Source organism: Heterodontus francisci, chromosome 22 (genome assembly GCF_036365525.1).
Source record: "Heterodontus francisci isolate sHetFra1 chromosome 22, sHetFra1.hap1, whole genome shotgun sequence".
In the NCBI taxonomy this organism is placed as follows: Eukaryota; Metazoa; Chordata; class Chondrichthyes; order Heterodontiformes; family Heterodontidae; genus Heterodontus; species Heterodontus francisci.
In genome coordinates this window covers 43,253,212-43,272,125 of record NC_090392.1, presented here as the reverse complement: position 1 = coordinate 43,272,125, position 18,914 = coordinate 43,253,212, and the positions used below count along the sequence as shown (strand labels likewise).

The 18,914-nt window shown below is 43.9% G+C and overlaps 1 protein-coding gene across 8 annotated transcripts in view; it reads right to left on the bottom strand.

The window, feature by feature from the left end:
• The window catches only part of arhgap32b (Rho GTPase activating protein 32b), a 645,931-nt gene that overhangs the window by 287,639 nt on the left and 339,378 nt on the right, over positions 1-18,914 (bottom strand). For all 8 annotated transcript variants that reach the window (XM_068053769.1, XM_068053766.1, XM_068053771.1 and 5 more), the window contains one exon: positions 2,846-2,932. In XM_068053769.1, coding sequence (XP_067909870.1) covers positions 2,846-2,932 — 87 coding nt within the window. The remainder of the gene's footprint in view (positions 1-2,845; positions 2,933-18,914) is intronic.

The window sequence follows — 18,914 nt, the reverse complement described above, 5'->3', positions numbered from 1 at the left end:
CGTTTGACATTGAAGAGCAAAAGAGGCCACCCTTCCTTTGTTTACACTTCTGACTGTAAGCAGTACCTCATGGAGCTGTGAGTAGTTGGCTAAACACCTCAGCCTGGTGAAATATGTGGCACTAAGAGGAGACACATTATGTTCGTTTAGGACATGAAGGGCTGGATTTTACCATAGACGGACGGGATTTCGCCACCGACGTAAAAGTTGGTGGCGAACCCGCTTCTGCCTAGCCCGCGTCCCCGGGATTCAATTGTTCCGAGGCGAGACTTCCACCCACCTAAGGGAAGAGGCCCTGCGTCAGTGAGCTGCCAGCCAGCAGCTCTTAGTCCCAGCAGCACCACTGGTAGCAGTGGCCACCAATGGCACTGCAACCCAGCTGACTGAGGAGGATGCCATGGAGCCAGGATCCAAGTGTGATTGTTTGTGGGGGGGAGGGGGGGGTGTCTTGGGTTCCGGGAGCGGGTTGGGAGGCAGGGGTGGCCCTTAATCAGGCACCCTGTGACTGACTGCCATGGCACCCCATCCCCCAGCACACAGAAAGGCCAGCAACTATCGGTGTGCGGCCTTTCACGTCCCCAGCACGCCCACTTGCCATGGCTAAAATACCCGTGGATGTGGGTGAGGGTCCTTAAGTAGGCACTTAAGGGCCTTGATTGGCCTCAGGCCGTTGCCCTCACCCGACCGCCGTAAAGTTAACAGGAGACGGGAGCGGGGTGGGAAGGCCTCCTGGAGCCTCCAGCTCAATTTTACACTGCCCCCATGCCACCATCCGATTCGCTTGGGTGGAGTAAAATTCAGCCCGAAGTGTTAGATTCAAAATCCACCCAAGTGTCAAAGCCATGTTCTCTCTGCCTTAAGATATAACTGATTAAAGACTTGTTTCCTGACTGTTGAGAAAGGATCAGAGTCTGCTTCAAAGAGATCTGTTTAGTGAGGGGGGGGAAAAAATCTTGATCTGAGATGAGAGAAGCTTCCTGTACCAGGTATAATTACTGCTGTCTTTTGGGCATGGCTGCCCTTCACTAAGTTCATACTTCTGGGGTTACAGTCAAATAAAACTCTGCAGACCCACAATTGTGCAATTCACTAAAGAGCGCAAAAGGGCTGCTTTGAAGGATTCTGAGAAAGCACTTCAAAAATTCAAAAAGGTTAACTTGCTTTCAGGAAATGAATTAATTATCACAGTTAAGCACTATTATTTTACCTGCCATTTTAACATGCCTCATCGTACATTATTTTCTTGTAATAAACCTAATTTGCTGTTTTAGCCTGAATTGCATGATCTTCAATGCTTTGTTTTTCTGCTTATCAGAGCAACAATATGCAGTGGGCAGTTAATACTATTTCCAGCATCTTTCCCAGTCGTATCATTGAGTTGTCAACCTGGGTGTAATATTCACATCACCTTACATATAAGGGGAAGCTTGTGGGGAGGGTGGGGTAGTGGGGGAAGCAAGAGGCCTGCTTTAGTAAGATTCTTTTTGAATGAAAATATATAGCGTTGAAAGAGGGCCCTAATCATAACAGAGGAACTGGACAGCACCTGAATCATAACAGAGGAACTGAACAGCACCTGAATCATAACAGAGGAACTGGACAGCACCTGAATCATAACAGAGGAACTGGACAGCACCTGAATCATAGTGCTACTGTAATCTAATTCCCTAGCCCTTTTCTTATATTATCTTAACAGAGGACAACAGAGAGACAGAAAGAAGCTAAATTAATAGGGAAATGGGGAAAAAATAACAGAGAAAAGGAGAAATAAAGAAAGGGAAGGTGTGACAGGCACACAGAATAAGCAATACAAAGATTAACAGAAAAATTGAAAGAGAAACAGAAATTAAAAAAAATAAAGAAAAATACAGGGAGAAAAGCAGAGACTTAAGGACAGAGTAAGAGAAACTTTCTCTTATATACAGCACAAAAACAGGCCATTGCCTATGATTATGCACCACATACACCTTCTCCCATACCTCTTCATTGCACACCATCAGTTTAACTTTCTATTCCTTTCTCCTTTGTGTTTATCGACCTCTCCATAATATGCATCCCTGTTATTCGTTTCAACTGCTCCATGAGGTAACGAGTTCCACATTCCAACAAGAAGTTCCTCCTGAATTTCCTATTCGATTTATTGGTGACCATCTTACATTTAAAGATTCTATTATATAAATACGTATATTTATCGACTCATACACAAATGGAAACATTTTCCCTAAATCTATCCTATCAAAACCTTTCATAATCTTGAAGGCTTCTATCAGGTCACCATTCAGTCTGTTGAAGTCTTTCCTAATGGGATATTCTCTTAGTTCTAACATCATCCTTAAAAATCCTTTTTTGTACCTTCTCCATTTCCTTTTCATGATATGGGGACTGGAACTGTGCACAGAACTCCCAAGTGAGGTCTACCCAAAGCTCTACTGATCCATATAAAGCCACACTAATGTAGAACTCCATGCATATATCAGCAAGAGATGGGAGATAAGTGGACCTAGTCTCTATAATTTGGAACCCATGCTTGAGTCTGCCAGTGATTCCAGTGGCAAAGGCTGCCGCAATTTGGTAAAAGCCAATAACGTAATACTGCAGATACCGTAACAGCACAACACAGTATCGGGGCACCCCAGGGCTTTAGCTACATTGCTCAAGGACCCTGTGTTCACTTGCACAGGCCAGTGCATTTCTCTTCCTTTTGCACTCAATGCTTCCAGATCCTACATTATCTGCCTTGACTAATGCATCATTGTATTGCGTCCGCTGTATCGCAGGACACGAGGTGCATCAATACAGAGGCTCATCTAGTTAAAGCAATAACCAACAGCCTATGTAACCTTACCTGACAGGAGACCTGAACCAGAAACACAAGGTCTTTGGTGTCGGCGCCATTCCTGCTCGCATCACTTTGCTCCTCCGTCAGCGCCAGCTACCAAGGTCAAGTAATCGGGGAGGGGGGAAAGGGGGTAAAAGAGACAGGAAGATAAAAAAAACACATTAGGTCAAGGACAAACAATTCAATAAATAATTCATGAGGGCCTGACTGTCACTGCTGACCCTGGAGTATATTATGTTGGAGTTTGTGTAAGGGAACTGGAGTGCGAGGGGATAGCTACAATCAGTGATGTCATTACCAGCTGGCTAATACAGGCTCTCATCAATCAGTGATTTCTAGCCAGACCCAATCAATGTTTAAAAATAGATTGATCACTACAGGAAGCTTCAGATTCGTACACAGGCTCTGGTCCAAAGTGTTAACATATTAAGTGTTCCATTTAAAAACACACGCACACAACCCTTCCTGGATGTAATAAAGCCACACAGTACACAATTATCGTAAAGAGAAGAATCAGCCATTCATTTCCTACAAATCCTTTGGTCTGTTTTCCAATTCTGCCATGGAGCAAATAAAAGCTGGGACTTTTATACAATTTGACAAAAATAAAATATATTTTCTGTTTTACGATTCCACCCTCAAATTACTGTTGCGCAGATGGCTATGTTCTTTGCATCATCTGTGCAGGACAAACATGACGGCTGTGAGACTCTTGCTAAACACAGGACTTAATGAGGAGGAAAAGCACATGGATCGCGTAGTGTCTCTCCTTCTGATGGTGTGCATTTATTAGGTAACAAAAGGTTCTCTCAACAAGGCACTGAACAATCAAAGCTCACTGTGCATTGAACAACTCCCATTTCAAGGGGAGAATCCCACTGCAGCCTTGCACTTACCCTTCCTAGCAATGCTTCTCTCACAATATAAGGACCAACAAAGGTCTAGCAGCTCTTTGAGTCATGTTCAGACACAAGATAAATGCTGGAACTGTATAGCAAGAAAAATATCCGTCCTCTGTATGCTGGTTTGATTAATCTGTAAAAATCCATCGCCTGTATTAAGTAGACCACGCGGTGATCATCCAAATTGTTTATAACCCGAGTTGCTGAGCTCCCCATTAACCCATTTCCACACTGCCCGTTAAATGCTCAATTTTCTTAGCTAAGGCAGCTGCTCTGTAGTAGGAAGAGTCCCAGAGGACTAGGACCGACAGCATGGAGCTCGGCAGCAGCCAAGAGCAACACAGGAGTACGTGCAGCAATGATGTGCCTGCCAGACATTTCACTGCTCAAAGCACTCAGTGGGGACATGAACAGTTCATGTAAGAGTCTTTATCCTAAACATGACATTCACTCATTAAATAAAAATAAGGCTTGGCTTCTGAGCAGCCATGCAGCACTGTTCAGACTGACTGTATATGCTGGAAGCCCATTAGGGCCAGGCTATTAGACAGACTCTGAACTCTCGCATTATATATCCTTTTCAAACCAGAAGGTCAGAGCTTTGTTGAGTCCTGTATTTGCTATTCTAAATCATGCTTTTTACATTTCTCTTATTCGAGGAGAAATTATTTCAATGGTGCCAATCAGGATTTTCAATTTAGCCAAACGCTGTGCTTATATAAACTGGCCTTCAGCTTCTGGTAACAGATTTCATGCCGGCTGTGTATTTCTCCTCCCCCTCCCTCCACACAAATAGCACATTGCATTGAGTTCATCTTTAATTCTCCAGTTAAAGTAAAATGCAACACAGACTCTACGCCAGGATATATACAAAGGTTTCAAAATCAGCAGAGTCCAGTTTTGAAGGATACACTAAAGTGAAACTCAGAGATGCGAGGACTAGTTTAGCAATGCAGGTGGATGATGCAAGGTAATCTTAAAGAAAATCAAACAGAATGTACCTTGCAGCTTTCATTTGCTTTGAGATTAGCCACAAGACATGGGACCGCAAGCAGACCCTATTAACCCTTTCGATTAACAGCAGGATCTCTCCACAAATTAAATGGCACAATGCATAGACTAGCAGACCAGCGTGTTCTGATCATAGTGAGTGAAATGCCTGAAATCCGACCAAATTCTGATATTCAGCAACAGAAGCTTTCTGCAGGAAACAACATGCATAATTTGAAAGGTAATTGGCCTCTATAGGGTTAAACTCTGTGACACTGGTTATTTCCAAACCAGTGATGCATTTCACCCTGGGGGATGGGGGAGCAGATATCGGGTCTGCAACCTCACTAACAAAATTATAACGCAATTCCTTACTTCTAGCTAAGGGAGCAGAGCCATCTCTTATTATGCACCACAGAGCATTGGACTATAGCCTACGGAGGTGAAGCAGGCAAACAGTTATTAGGGAAGTCATTTCCTGTAGAATCCATTTGATCATCCAGTTAATAAAGCTATGCAGGCTGCATTTTAACAATAATATATTCTCCAAATAGATGCTTTATTTGGCTTCTTCTTTTTAATTATGAGAACGGAACCTCTAACCCATTCCCCATCTCAAATCAAAAGGATCCGCACACAAACCAGGAAAGTCTTTTACATTCTACAGAATGTGTTTGGGTCAGCTACACATCCATTCGTTTTTGTTTCAGCAATCTGTCACTGCTATGAATCCGGTCACCAAACTTCGTGTTTCACCAATACTGACAGGCAATGCAAATACAAAACCACCAAACTTAGAATTGTGTTTGGTAGTGGGAAAAAGTGATTAGAAGCTGAACTCCTGCTGTTTCTGAGTCCGAAAGATGTAATATTTTTTCTCTTTTAGATGACATATTCTTCACATTAATTTAGCTCTCAGAATGGTTACTGATGCACCTCCATTTGAATTTTAATATGTGATTTGTGATCTTTGCATCAGCGCTCCTTTGCAGTATGGCATTCCCCAAGGACACGGAGCTCACTGTATCTGCTGCTGCTCTCTGACATCAAACAATAACCACATCCTACACACATGGCATTTTCCACTCTGGTCTTGCCCAAGAGGCCATCACTCTATGCTTCAGAAGTGCCGTTGAAGGTTTCTTGCTCGAAGGACTGAGGGTGGTTTTCATTACTGCATAGAAACATAGGAACAGGAGATGGCTGTTCAACCCCTCAAGCTTGTTCTGCCATTCAATTAGATCATGGCTGAACTGCTCTCAATTCCATTTGCCTGCTTTGGTTCCGTAACCCTTGATATCCTTACCTACAATAACCTACCAATCTCCGTTTTGAAATTTTCAATTAGCCTCCAGCCTCAACTGCCTTTTTGGGGAACAGAAAGTTCTAGATTTCCACTACCCTTACTGTGAAGAAGTGCTTCCTTACATCATCCATGAAAGGCTAAGGTCTCATTTTAAGGTTGTGCTCCCTTGTTCTGGATTCCCCCACCAGAGGAAACACTTTATCTCTATCTACCCAATCAGATACTTCAGGGTCTCAACTGTCAGGTGGACCACCTCATATTGTTACTGTGCTGTTCTTCTGGGGTTCAAAGTCCAACAAGATTTGACTTTGCACTCATGGGGAAAAAATCAGGAATGAGCAACAAAGCTTTCTCAGACCCAACACAATGAAGAGATCGGAAAAGAAGTTCAATCAAGGAAGTACAAGCCAGGATGCTACAACATACATGATCACAGTGTTAAAGGTGGACATGTAGAGAAGACCACACCATATTTTTAAACAAATTTAAAACAAATCTGCAAGGAAATCAAGGAGATGTGAAAGAACTATAGAGTAGTGATATTGGGGCACTTTAATTGCCCCAATTTTGACTGGGATAATGTTAGAGTAAAGGTAAAAGAGGGGGAGGAATTTCTGAAATGTATTCAGGAGAACTTCCTTGACCAGTATGTTCAGGGTCAAACTAGAAAGGAGCACTTGCTGGATCTGGTGCTGAGAAATGAGATGGGCCAAATGGAACAAGTGCCTGTGGCAGAATACTTGGGTAAGAGTCATCATCGTATCATAAGATTTGTATTAGCAATGGAGAAGAGCGAGAAACAATCTAAAGTCAAAGTTCTAAACTGGAAGAGGGCTAACTTCAATGGAATGAGGGGGGAGGATGTAGCCAGTGTTAAACGGAACGAAAGTCTGAGAGGAAAAACTGTAATGGAACAATGCTGATCTTTAAGAGGAGATTATTCAGGTTCAGGCTAGGTACATTCCAACAAGAGCATAACGTTGGGAAATCAAAGCCAGGGTTCCTTGGATGACGAGGAAGATAGAGATAGAGGGTGATATATGCTTAGGGGTACAGGGAAAGGCTAGAATATTAATTGAGTACTTTGTATCGGTGTTTATTAAAGAAGATGATGCTGACAAAATATTGGTAGAAGCAGAGATGATAGAGGTAATGGATGGGCTGAAAACTGACAGGCAAGATGTACTGGAAAGGCCGACTATATTGCAAGTGTATAAGTCTGGATGGCTTGCATCCCAGGGTACTAAAGTAAGTGGGATTGGAGATAGCAGAAGAGCTTGCTATAACTTTCCAATCTTCCTTCGATACAGGGAAGGTGCCAGTGGACTGGCGAGTGGCAAACGTGGCACTCTTATTCAAGAAAGTGTGTAAGGACATTCTCAGTTGATTCCAGAACAGTCAGTTTAACATCAGTGGTGGGTAAGATTTTAGGCATTTGGAGAGGTTCCAGTTCATGAAGGAGAGCCAGCATGGATTTGTAAAAGGTAACAGAAAAGGTTGATGAAGGGAATGTAATGGATGCGTCTATATGGATTTTAAGAAAGCGTTTGACAAAGTACCACAAAAGAGGCTGGCTAACAAAATTGAGGCTCATGGAATAGGAGGGACAGTGTCAGCTTGGATTAAAAAATGACTTGTGGACAAAAATCAGCAAGCCGTGGTAAATGGTTGTTTTTCAGACTGAGAATGGTAGTGAGTGGCATTCCCCAAGGTCAGTGCTTAGGACCACAGTTTTTTTGACATATATGAATGACCTGGATATTAGAAAACAAGAGTAAAATTTCAAAATTTGCCTATGATACCATACTTGGAGGTGTGGCAAACAATGAGAATGATACCAGTCCACTGCAACAGGACATGGACAGCCTAGCAGGATGGGCAGATGAGTGGCAGATGGCATTTAATACAGAAAGGTGTGAGGTGATGCATTTTGGCAGAAGGGATAGACAGAGGCAAAACAGACTGAGTGGCACAGTTCTAAGTGCAGTGCAGGGACAGAGGGACTTGGGGTTTCATATGCATAGATCGTTGAAGGTGGCAGGACATATCAAGAGAGTAATTAGCAAAACATATGGGATCTCAGAATTCATAAATAGAAGTATTGCAAGGAAGTTATCCTGAACCTTTGTAAAGTTCTGGTTAGGCCACAACTAGAATAGTGCATCCAGTTCTAGTCGGCATGCTGGTTCCAGGAATCAGGGATTTTAGCTGCAAGGTTAGATTGAAGAAGCTGGGGTTCTTCTTGGAGCAAAGGAGATTGAGGGGAGATTTCACAGGCACGTACAAGATTATGACAGGCTTAAATAAGGTAGACAAAGAAAAGCTGTACAAGAGCAAAATACTGTGGATGCTGGAAATCAGAAATAAAAAAAAGAAAATACTGGAAACACTCAACATGTCTGGCAGCATCTGTGGAGAGAGAAATAGAGTTAGCGTTTCAGGTCTGGAACCTTTCATCAGGCTTGAAATGTTATCTCTGAGTGTTTGCAACATTCTCTGTTCTTCTATCAAAGAAAAGCTGTTCCTATTTAGCTAATCGTAGAAGGTCTAGGGGATGCAGATTTAAGGTTTTGGGCAAGAGATATTGGGGGGGGGAGGGGGGCGGTGATGTAAGGAAGGATTTTTTTATGCAGTGAGTCGTAATGACCTGGAACCCGCTGCCTGGGAGGGTGGCGGAGGCGGAGATGATCAATGATTTCAAAAGGAAATTGGATAGGCACTTGAAGAAAATAGACTTGCATGGCGATGGGGATAGAGCAGGAGAATAGGACTGACTGGATTTCTCTACAGGGAGCCGTCACGGACTCAATGTGCCAAATAGCCTCCTTCTGTGCCATAATGGTGCTATGACTCTACAGCATTTCGTCATCAGTAAGTCCTGCCATTGGCCTCCCCAATTCTTTCACTGCTGTCTGTTACTCATCCATCGAGCAGTGTTCTTCCCCAAAATCATGCTCATATCGTAACCCTCGTGCCCTGCCCCTACCCCTCACACTGCATGATTGCTGTCAGCATCAACTCTGTAACTGAAACCCCGCCCCACCTTTCAAAAGTTCTCCATTCTTCCAACTCTTACCCATCCTACCATTGTGGAGCTGTACCCCAGCAACAATCAGCACATTCAGGGAAGAAGCAGAGAGAATTGGGGAGGGGAGAACAAAAAGAGGAAAAGAGTAGAACTGTATTTCATGCACATGAAAACAGGGATTAACCGGGAAATCCTCAGTGTCTGCCACTCTCTGAGTTCCATTTAGTTTCTTTCCCCACATCTTGTCAAATAACCCTTTTTGCAAACATTTATTCACTTCCCTTTTAAAAGCTACCAGCAGAAACATGCAAAACAGTTGCGGTGAAATTAGTATCGTTACCACACCAGTACTTCTTTAAATCCCCATCCCATCCTTCCCATGCAATACCCATCCAATTCCTTTCATCCCTCTCATATCATCATCATCCCACCCTTTCTTTCTATGCCATCCCCAACTGCCATTCCATACCACCCAGGCTGACCGAGCCCCCACCCCTCCTATACCACCTTCCCACTGCCATGCCACCTCCCCCCCACCGCCTTATCCTCCCACACCTCCCTCCCATGGACACTCCACTCCATGCTGCCCCCACCTCTCCCTACCCCCTTCCATGGCCTCCCTCAACTCCCAACCTATGCTCTCTCCCACTCACTCCCCTGCCTGTCCCCCACTCACATGCCGCCCCCCTTCAAGGCCATCTCCCTCCCCACCCTATGCCACCGTCCCACCCTCCCAAACCGTCCTACAACCCTCCCCCACACTTTCCCCCCTCCTATGCCATCTTTACCCTTCCTCCTTTCCCCATCTCCATGCCATCTTGCCCCCAATGTCGTCATAGAGTCATACAGCACAGAAACAGGCCTTTTGGCCCAACATGCCTGCACCGACCATCAAGCACCCGTCCTAACTAATCCCATGTCCCTGCACTTGGCCCGTAGTCGTCCCCCCATTTGCCCTCCTCCCACTCCAATGCTGTCCCAACATCTCCCTCCCATGCCAACTCCTGCTCTCCCTCACCCCACTCCCCTCCCATGCCATTTCCCCTGTACCACCCCTTAAGCCACCTCCCCTCCCATGCACGATATCCTCTCTCCCCACTCCATGCCATCCTGCTCTCCCCCACGTTGCGCTCCTCATATGACATATCCACCCCCCACCCCTCCCCCCCCCAACCACCATCATCAACAGCCCAATAATTGCCAGGGTGTGGCAAGTGCCGGGGGCAGTAAGGGAGGATAGGGCATGGCGCAGGGGCCAGGGAGAAGTGGGAGCTAGGGCCAGTAGGCAAGGCTGGGGAGCAACGGGAGCCAGAGCCCAGTAACCGAGGCCAGAATGTGCATCCTCATCATCTACCCAACTGACATTGGAGTAGCATGCTGGGTTTCTTTACCTATGCCATTTTATATTTTATATGCCTCTGAGGTTCACTCCTTCAACTTTCCTCTTAGGGCGTCAGCCCAGTAACCAAAGCCAGGGAATGGTGACTGCTGGGGGCCAGTAACCGAGCCACATGCGCCAGACTCCACCTACCGATTCAACCAACTGATCAATCAGAAAAAATGGACAGACAGAAACTATGTTATTGCAAGATTTTACCTCAGTCTCTATTTTTCTTGAAATTCTGTGATGTCAAACCTTTTAGCCTAATCTGCCTCCAAATGTTTCCAGTACCAATCACCTCAGTCTCCACCCCACGTGCCTCCATATGCACCAGGTACCACCCATCAAAGATGTATCTTCCCCATTCATCAGGTGCCTTATACTGAATCGATCAAAAAACTGTCACTCAACACACGCTGTACTTTGTAACAGCAAATGTTACAATATCTAATTAACCAACAGTTAGCCCACAGGTGCAAAACTTCACTGGACCAAACAAAACACTCCACAAACCAAGACCCTACAAACCCAACAGAAGTTGTCCTATTTTTAAAATGGGTCTCTGTTACGGCCAGGTAGTAAGGAGCATGGATGGTTCCCACTGTTCACTTCCCAACTGACCACAAGTGTTTTTGTTACTAGGGTTTTAACCTCTTGCATTTTATTTGTCAAATTAAAAGACAGAGACAGGTTTAAAACTGATTAACTATTTATTGATCAATTTATTTATCAATCCTGAAATGGTCACAACCGCACCCATGCGCACAGCCAGACACAGCCACACACACAATAGATTAATAGAGAGGAAAAGGGTAAGTGGTTTGGAGTGACGTGGTGTTTGGGCTCACAGTAAACCTGCAGAATCTTCTTGGAGGACAGTTCCCCTTTTAAAGTTGCAGGCCTGGGTTGTTTGTAGATTTTCTGGTGGTTGAGACTTCAGTCTGGAGGCAGTGGTCCGTTTCAGTCCTCTGCTTCACTGAGTTGAAAGGTAGAATTTGCAACAGGGCTCCTTCTTTGGTTTTTGCTGGATCTCTCCCAGCTCTCAGCTGGACAGACTTTTTGTGATATTGTTGTGATCTATCCCCTCTCGCTCCTGAGCACTACTTTTTAAGGTAAAAATCTCTCACATGTTGCCTGTTAGCAGACATATGGCCCCCTTCCTGTGGTGACCAATAATGGACCAGAATATGCCTACTTCACACCTTCTTTGTTTCAGAAGAACCCATTCAATTAAGAAATGTTTCTTCATGGCTTCAGGATGGGTGTAAATGACACTTCTTAGTTTGGAATGCATCCTTTTATCCTTAACAGACAGCAAGGTAGTTTCAATATACAGGCGCAGTCAGCCTGACCTTCGGTGCCCATTTTGTAGCACATTGTCTACATTTTATTTTTAAAAAGTCAATTTTTGATAACTCTTCAGTTTGGTTCTTTATCTTTCACTGCATTTCTCATGAGCATGACAGTTTTCTTCCTCGATCCTATCCCATCATCACCTCAGTCTCTACTTTATATTAAATTGATAAAATTTTACTTCAGTCTCTTCCAATTTTTTATACTGATTATGTTTTACCTCAATCTTTATTTTTTCTTTGAATTCTGCGACATTAAACCAACCTACCTCCAAATCTGGTCTTATTTTTAAAATGGGTCTCGCTTTGTGATCCCTATATTACATTGATTATACTTCAGTCTATAATATAATATTTCACCTCTGTCTCTCTCTCTACTTTATAGTATATTAACATATTTAACCTGAGTCACTTTCTCTATTAGATTAAACTTTACTTCAGTCTTTCTCACTTTTATATTATAGTCTCGGGAGTGTGTATTAAACTCACCTTTCACAGTGCCTGTTGTTACGTGAGCACTTCTGTTTTTCTTTGTAAAATATGTTTGAAGAAATTACAGTTGAATTTTAGACATTACATTATCTGGAGATCGCTGAATTTTGTGGGTGTTTTTCTTAAAAGGAAGGTCAACAGAAAGTTGGCCAGTAAACAAGTTTTTACTGGAAGACACATGTTTATAAAGAACCCAGCAGGGGGTTTGACCTGAAGAGTTATTTGCTTATTGACAAGTCAGGATTTATGGCTTTCATAGGACTTGTCTCTGGAAAAAGTTGGTTTCATTTTGAACTGTTTAAAAAAAAAGCCAGTTGGTGTGGCTAAAAACAGGCAGTTGGAGTTTGCTTATTGACCTGCCAGGGGAAGAAGACCCTGCTTATCTTCCTCTTGAAAAGCAAATCCTGTATCAAGTTGTACTATTGCCTCCTGTGTTTTAAGAAATCCTGAGTGTTCGCATCTTTAAAAGAACTTTGCATCAAATGTGTGAGAATTGAAATCTTTGTTGCTGCACACCTGACGTAAGACCTATGTGAAGCCTTCTGTAGCTGCATTTCTTGAAAACCTACCCAGACTGTTCATCAACATTGCCTGAAAAGAACTGTTCTAGAAGGCAGTCACCAATTCGCCTTTGGGGCACCTTGCCAAAACAAAGGACTTCCATATCTTGCATTCAGTCCAAGTTTTTTTTTATTTCTTCTTTTTTTTTTCTAACAGCTGTAAACAAAAATCCCTTTTGTCCCCCAGTTGTGTGCGTGTGTGTGTGAGGGCTAAGATAAAATAATATTTCAATTTGCGTATGTGTTTACTTCATTATTGGTTAAGACTTGGTTTATAATAAACGGATAATTTTGTTGTTTATTAAAGAAACCTGGTTGGTGTGCTTTATTCTGGGGACAAATAGAGTATCTCATTGATTCGGTAAGTAGGAAAATTTAAATATAGATCGTGACCTATAGAGAAGTGGGACTGAATTAACAGTGCACTTCTCCCGCCTCGGTCGTAACAGTGTGAAAACCTTGAACATAGGGTCACTGTAGACCTGATCTCTCGGCTGTGTGCTGGCTCCACCCACCAATTCAACCCACCGACTAATCAGAAAAGTCTGGACAGACAGAAACTATGTTGTATTACATATGATAAGAGATTCTGCTTCCCCTATTGTTTCTGGTCAGGCATCCCATGACCTAACAATCCTCTGCATAAAAAAACAATCCTCCTAGCCTCTTCCTTCATTCTTCTGATGATGATCTTAAATTGATGCCCTTTAGTTACTCATTGACCAGTGGAAATAGTTTTTTTCCGATTTAACTTATAACGAAAGCCTCTCACCTGCCCAAGAAGCCCATTCTGCAAAGGTGAACTGCAGGATATATTTTTTGAGGGTGGGCACACACTTTTTTTTTTATATGTCTCTCGTCAGGTCACAGGACTGCACTGAAATGGCAGGTTACTAATTCCAGATTATTGTGAGCACACTTGGTCTCCACTTTTCCCATGTCGACTGTGCTTCAGTGGGAAGGTAAAAGAAAGGGGCATTTGTGTATGATGCAGTAGAAGAGACAGGGACACATTCCTTGCTGAATCACCAGGATTCATCACACATACTCTACTTGAAAGTGGCATTAGAGATCAAGTCAAAGATTCCTAGGAGATCGAAACAATGTCACCTCATCTCACTCCAATGTTAGTCTCGATGTCTCTTTGCAAGACCCAGATGTAAACTTAGTGTCAGTGTGAGTAAATGAATGTCAGTGTGAGCGAGGGTGTGTATTGTTACAAGAGTGCTTCTTTTTTAAAAAAATATGTTTATAAGGACTCATATTTAAATTGTGAAAATGGATTCATTTGGAAGCCTGAAGAAATTCTGGACTGTGTTTTTCACTGGGGTCATTGAAAGGACACTGAGATGTTGGTTTCCAGCAAGGTTCTTTTCAAACATGTGCTTTAAGCAATATACAACAGAAACCTTGGTGACCTGGGGAAGATGTTTAGAGAATCCACATGTCAAGGTTTATGGGGGTCAGGAGGTTGACTTTCTGTTTGGGAGTTTTGGATATGGTTTTCAAGTCAGTTTTGGTGTGAACTGTTTTGAAGACAGTTGGTTTTGCCTGCCAAGGAAAAAGGAACCACCCAGCTCAGCTCTTTCTCTACCTCTTTGAAGAAACCCTACAAAGATCAACCCTGGTGCTGCATCTCTCCTGAGAAGCTGAAAAACCCTGCGATTCAAGTGTGTGTTGGCTGAAAACCCTGATACCAGATGTCTCCTGGAAAGCCTACCAAGCAATTTCTTAACATCTCCAGAACGAATTGCTTTAGAAAAGATCCCAGTGACCCATCTCCGTAGACGCAGACACCAGACCAAAAGGGTCAAATGATTTCCTTCCATATCTTATCTTTTCTCTTCAAGAATTAGCAAGTATTTGGCCAAAGTAATTTTTTGTCTTTTTTTTTGTATCAGTCTGTGTGTGCATGCGTGTGTGGGGAATTTAAAAAGGGAACTTTCATGTTTCAATCTGTGTGTTAATGCTTTGCTTCATTTCTGGATAAGTCTTGTTCGATAATAAATTGATAATTTTGTTGCTTATTGAAGAAACCTGGTTGGTGTATTTTATTCTGGGATAAAGAGTAGAGTATATGATTGACCAAAAAAGTAACTGGGTAAACAATTTTAAGATATATGTTATGACCTGCGGAGAAGTGGGACTAGAAAAGACAGTGAACTCCTCCCACCTTGGTGCAACTGTCTGTGTGTGTGTGTGTGTGTGTGTGTGTGTGTGTGTTTGTGGGGGGGGAAGGAGGGGGAGAGAGAGAGAGAGAAATGACTAACTGAAGAACATCACTGCTTAACATGCCCTCAGGTTTTCAGCTCTAGCATAGCTTCTCAGGGTCCACCATGCCAGCCAGAGCCACGAGAAACAAAGGGACAGTGAGGTCAGTCTCAGCCAATGGGATTTCTGAGATACCTATTTTTATTTCCAAAGCTCCAGTGTTTACTCGAGAGCAACAAGTACCTCATCAAAACTGGGATTCAAACATCATTGGAAAGGCCAATGTCCAACCTGTTTGTCTGCAAGTCTGCAGCCTTGCTGGGTGTTCAGTCTTTATCCTCCTGCATTACGCAGATGGAAAAATGAAGCACAAGCAAAACATTTACAACTCACATTAATTACCAAGGTGGCACCATCTTCCACTGCATATCCTTGCCTCAAAATCAAGACTTCATTTTTTCAAGAACTAATAACAAGCTAGCATAGGAATCTGAGACACTTGGCCATCATCTGGGAACTAACTCCTAAAGCATGAAATGTGCAACTCTGACAGAGAATGGGGTGGCGAATTACAATCAGCACTGGACAGAGACTGAACAGCTCCCTTGCACTGAGCATGCTTACAAACCCGTATCTGTATAAATAAATGGAAAATGCCTGTAAATCTGTGATGGCGATGAGCTGCTGCAGTCCGCATGTACAGCAGCTACTCCTCTCACCAGCATGATAGGTCACTCAAACAGGCTTCACACAAAAACAACAAAAAACACAGAACTATAAAGATATACTGAATTAGATAGCTTCATCTAGCGCCCCAACAGATCTGCGTCAGTCTGAATAATTAATAAGCTGGGCAATTCTAAACCAGAAATACAGCCCAACATTGCCAGGGTGTGGAAAACTAACACACAGGTAACAGCTGGAAGACATCCCACACAGGATCGAAGTGAAATCAGATCAACTTATACTTTGCCAGTAAACAGGAAATGGTCAGGTTTCTCTCCACAACTGAATTCCTGCTCTCCAACACAAGCAAACAAGCTGAGAACATGAATTTTAGTCATAGAGTCATAGAGAGATACAGCACTGAAACAGGCCCTTCAGCCCACCGAGTCTGTGCCGACCATCAACCACCCATTTATACTAATCCTACATTAATCCCATATTCACTACCACATCCCCACCTTCCCTCAATTCTCCTACCACCTACCTACACTAGGGGCAATTTACAATGGCCAATTTACCTATCAACTTTGGCTATGGAAGGAAACCGGAGCACCTGGCAGAAACCCACGCGGTCACAAGGAGAACTTGCAAACTCCACACAGGCAGTACCCAGAACCGAACCCAGGTCGCTGGAGCTGTGAGGCTGGGGTGCTAACCACTGCGCCACCCGAAAATTTTTATTTTAATCACGAAAGCACTGTGCCTGTACATTCAGTTTCCCATCTCTACAGTGCTTTAACCAGGAAGGCAGACATACTGCTCCACTGTTATAGATCCGTTTGATGTAAAACAGCCTTTTTTCTCCTCTCCCCCACCCCGCTGCCACTACCAAACAGCACGACTCAGCACAAGGTTTGTAAACTGGAGTATCGAGTAGCTCGGTTATCATGCTGTCACCATAGGAACGTAAACAGGGATTCCTCATCAATGCAACATCGCAGTCAGGGTAACAGTAGGGGCACTTTACAAAACTCCTTTCAATGGAATGGCTTTAAAGAACCAAATCATTTATATAGTCAAATCACTATTGAATGAGGTCCAGTCAGGACATCAAAAAGCTACTCTACAATTCACTGAAACTGCGCGACACGGCATTATACTGCATGACACGAGCACAAGCACACCAGCGTCTGAAGCACAGTGCTTGTGCAGCTGGTTACAAACTGGCTGTAAAGACATGCCTTCCTGACAGCTGATTTTAAACTCCCAGCAGTTTTACATTAAACTTACAGGTGTTTCTGGCAACTCTGCATATGCAGGTGTTGGAAGGCTATCTGACAGCAGAGAGCATTACAGCCCAACATCCTCATCCTGCATCACTTCACCAGTTTCCAGGCACGAACCATCTCCTTTTTATCATGGACGCCCAATCCCTCTACACTTCCATCCCCACCAAGATGGTCTGAGAGCTCTCGACTTCTTCCTCGAAGGGAGACGCAACCAGCCCCCATCCACCACCACCCTGCTCTGCCTGGCCGAACTTGTTCTCACACTGAACAACTTCTCCTTCAGCTCCACTCACTTCCTCTAAATAAAAGGTGTTGCCATGTGTTTCCGCATGGGTCCTAGCTATGCCTGCCTTTTTCTGGGATATGAGAAACATTCCTTGTTCTAAGCCAACTCAGGCCCCCTCCCTCACCTCTTCTTCTGGTAGATTGATGACTGTATCAGTGCCACTTTCTACTCTCGCCCTAAACTGGAAAATTTAATTGACTTGGTTTCCAATTTCCCCCCTACTTTCACCTTCACATAGTCCATCTCTGACTCCTCCCTTCCCTTCCTCAACTTCTCTGTTTCCATTCTGAGAGTCGATTATCAACCAATATTCACTATAAGCCCATGGACTCCCACAGCTACCTGGATTACACTTCCTCCCACCACACCTCCTGCAAGGACTCGATTCCATTCTCTCAATTTCTCCGTGTTTGTCGCAACTATTTTGATGATGCAACCTTCCATATTAGCACGTCTGATATGTCGTCCTTATTTATTTATTTTATTTAGAGATACAGCACCGAAACAGGCCCTTCAGCCCACTAAGTCTGTGCCAACCAACAACCACCCATTTATACTAATCCTACATTAATCCCATATTCCCTACCACATCCCCACCATTCTCTTACCACCCACCTACATTAGGGGCAATTTACAATGGCCAATTTATCTATCAACCTGCAAAGTCTTTGGCTGTGGGAGGAAACTGGAGCACCCGGCGGAAACACACGTGGTCACAGGGAGAACTTGCAAACTCTGCACAGGCAGTACCCAGAACCGAACCCGGGTCGCTGGAGCTGAGAGGCTGCGGTGCTAACCATTGCGCCACTGTGCCTTCTTCCTCAGCCAAGGATTTCCCCCCACCGTGGTTGACAGGGCCCTCAACCATGTCCGATCCATTTCATGCACTTCTGTTCTCACCCCTTCCCCACACTCCCAGAACCAGATAGGGTTCCCATTGTCCTCACCTTCCACCCCACCAGCTTCTGTATTCAAGGGATCATCCTCTGTCAATTCGACCGTCTCTAGCATGATGCCACCACCAAACACAACTTCCCCTCTCCTTCCCTTTCAGCATTCCAAAGGGACCATTCCCTCCGCCATGGTCCATTCCTCAATCACCCCCAATGCCTCCCCCTTTTCCTACGGCACCTTTCCATGAAAAGGCAGGAGATGCAGTGCATGCCCTTTTACCTTCTCCTTTCTCACCTTCCAGCGCCCCAAATACTCCTTCCCAGTGAAACAGTGACTTACTTGCACTGCTTTCAATTTAGGGTACTGTATTCGCAGCTCACAATGTGATCTCCTGTACATTGGGGAAACTAAACACAGACTGGGTGACTGCTTTGTGAAATGCATCTGTTCAATCCACAAGCACTACCCCAAGCTCCCAGTCATTTCTAATTTCAATTCTCTATCTCGCTCCCACGCTGACCTTTCTGTCCTTGGCCTCCTGCAGTGTTCCAATGAAGCTCAACGCAAGTTTGAGGAACAGCACTTCATCTTTCGACTGGGCACTTTAGTGTCTGCCACTGCCCCCATTTTTTTCACTGGTTCTCTATTTTTTCCCTTCTTGTTTCTTTCTTAATCCCTTTATTTTGAGTTCAGACAGCTGCTATCCTGCCATTTACAC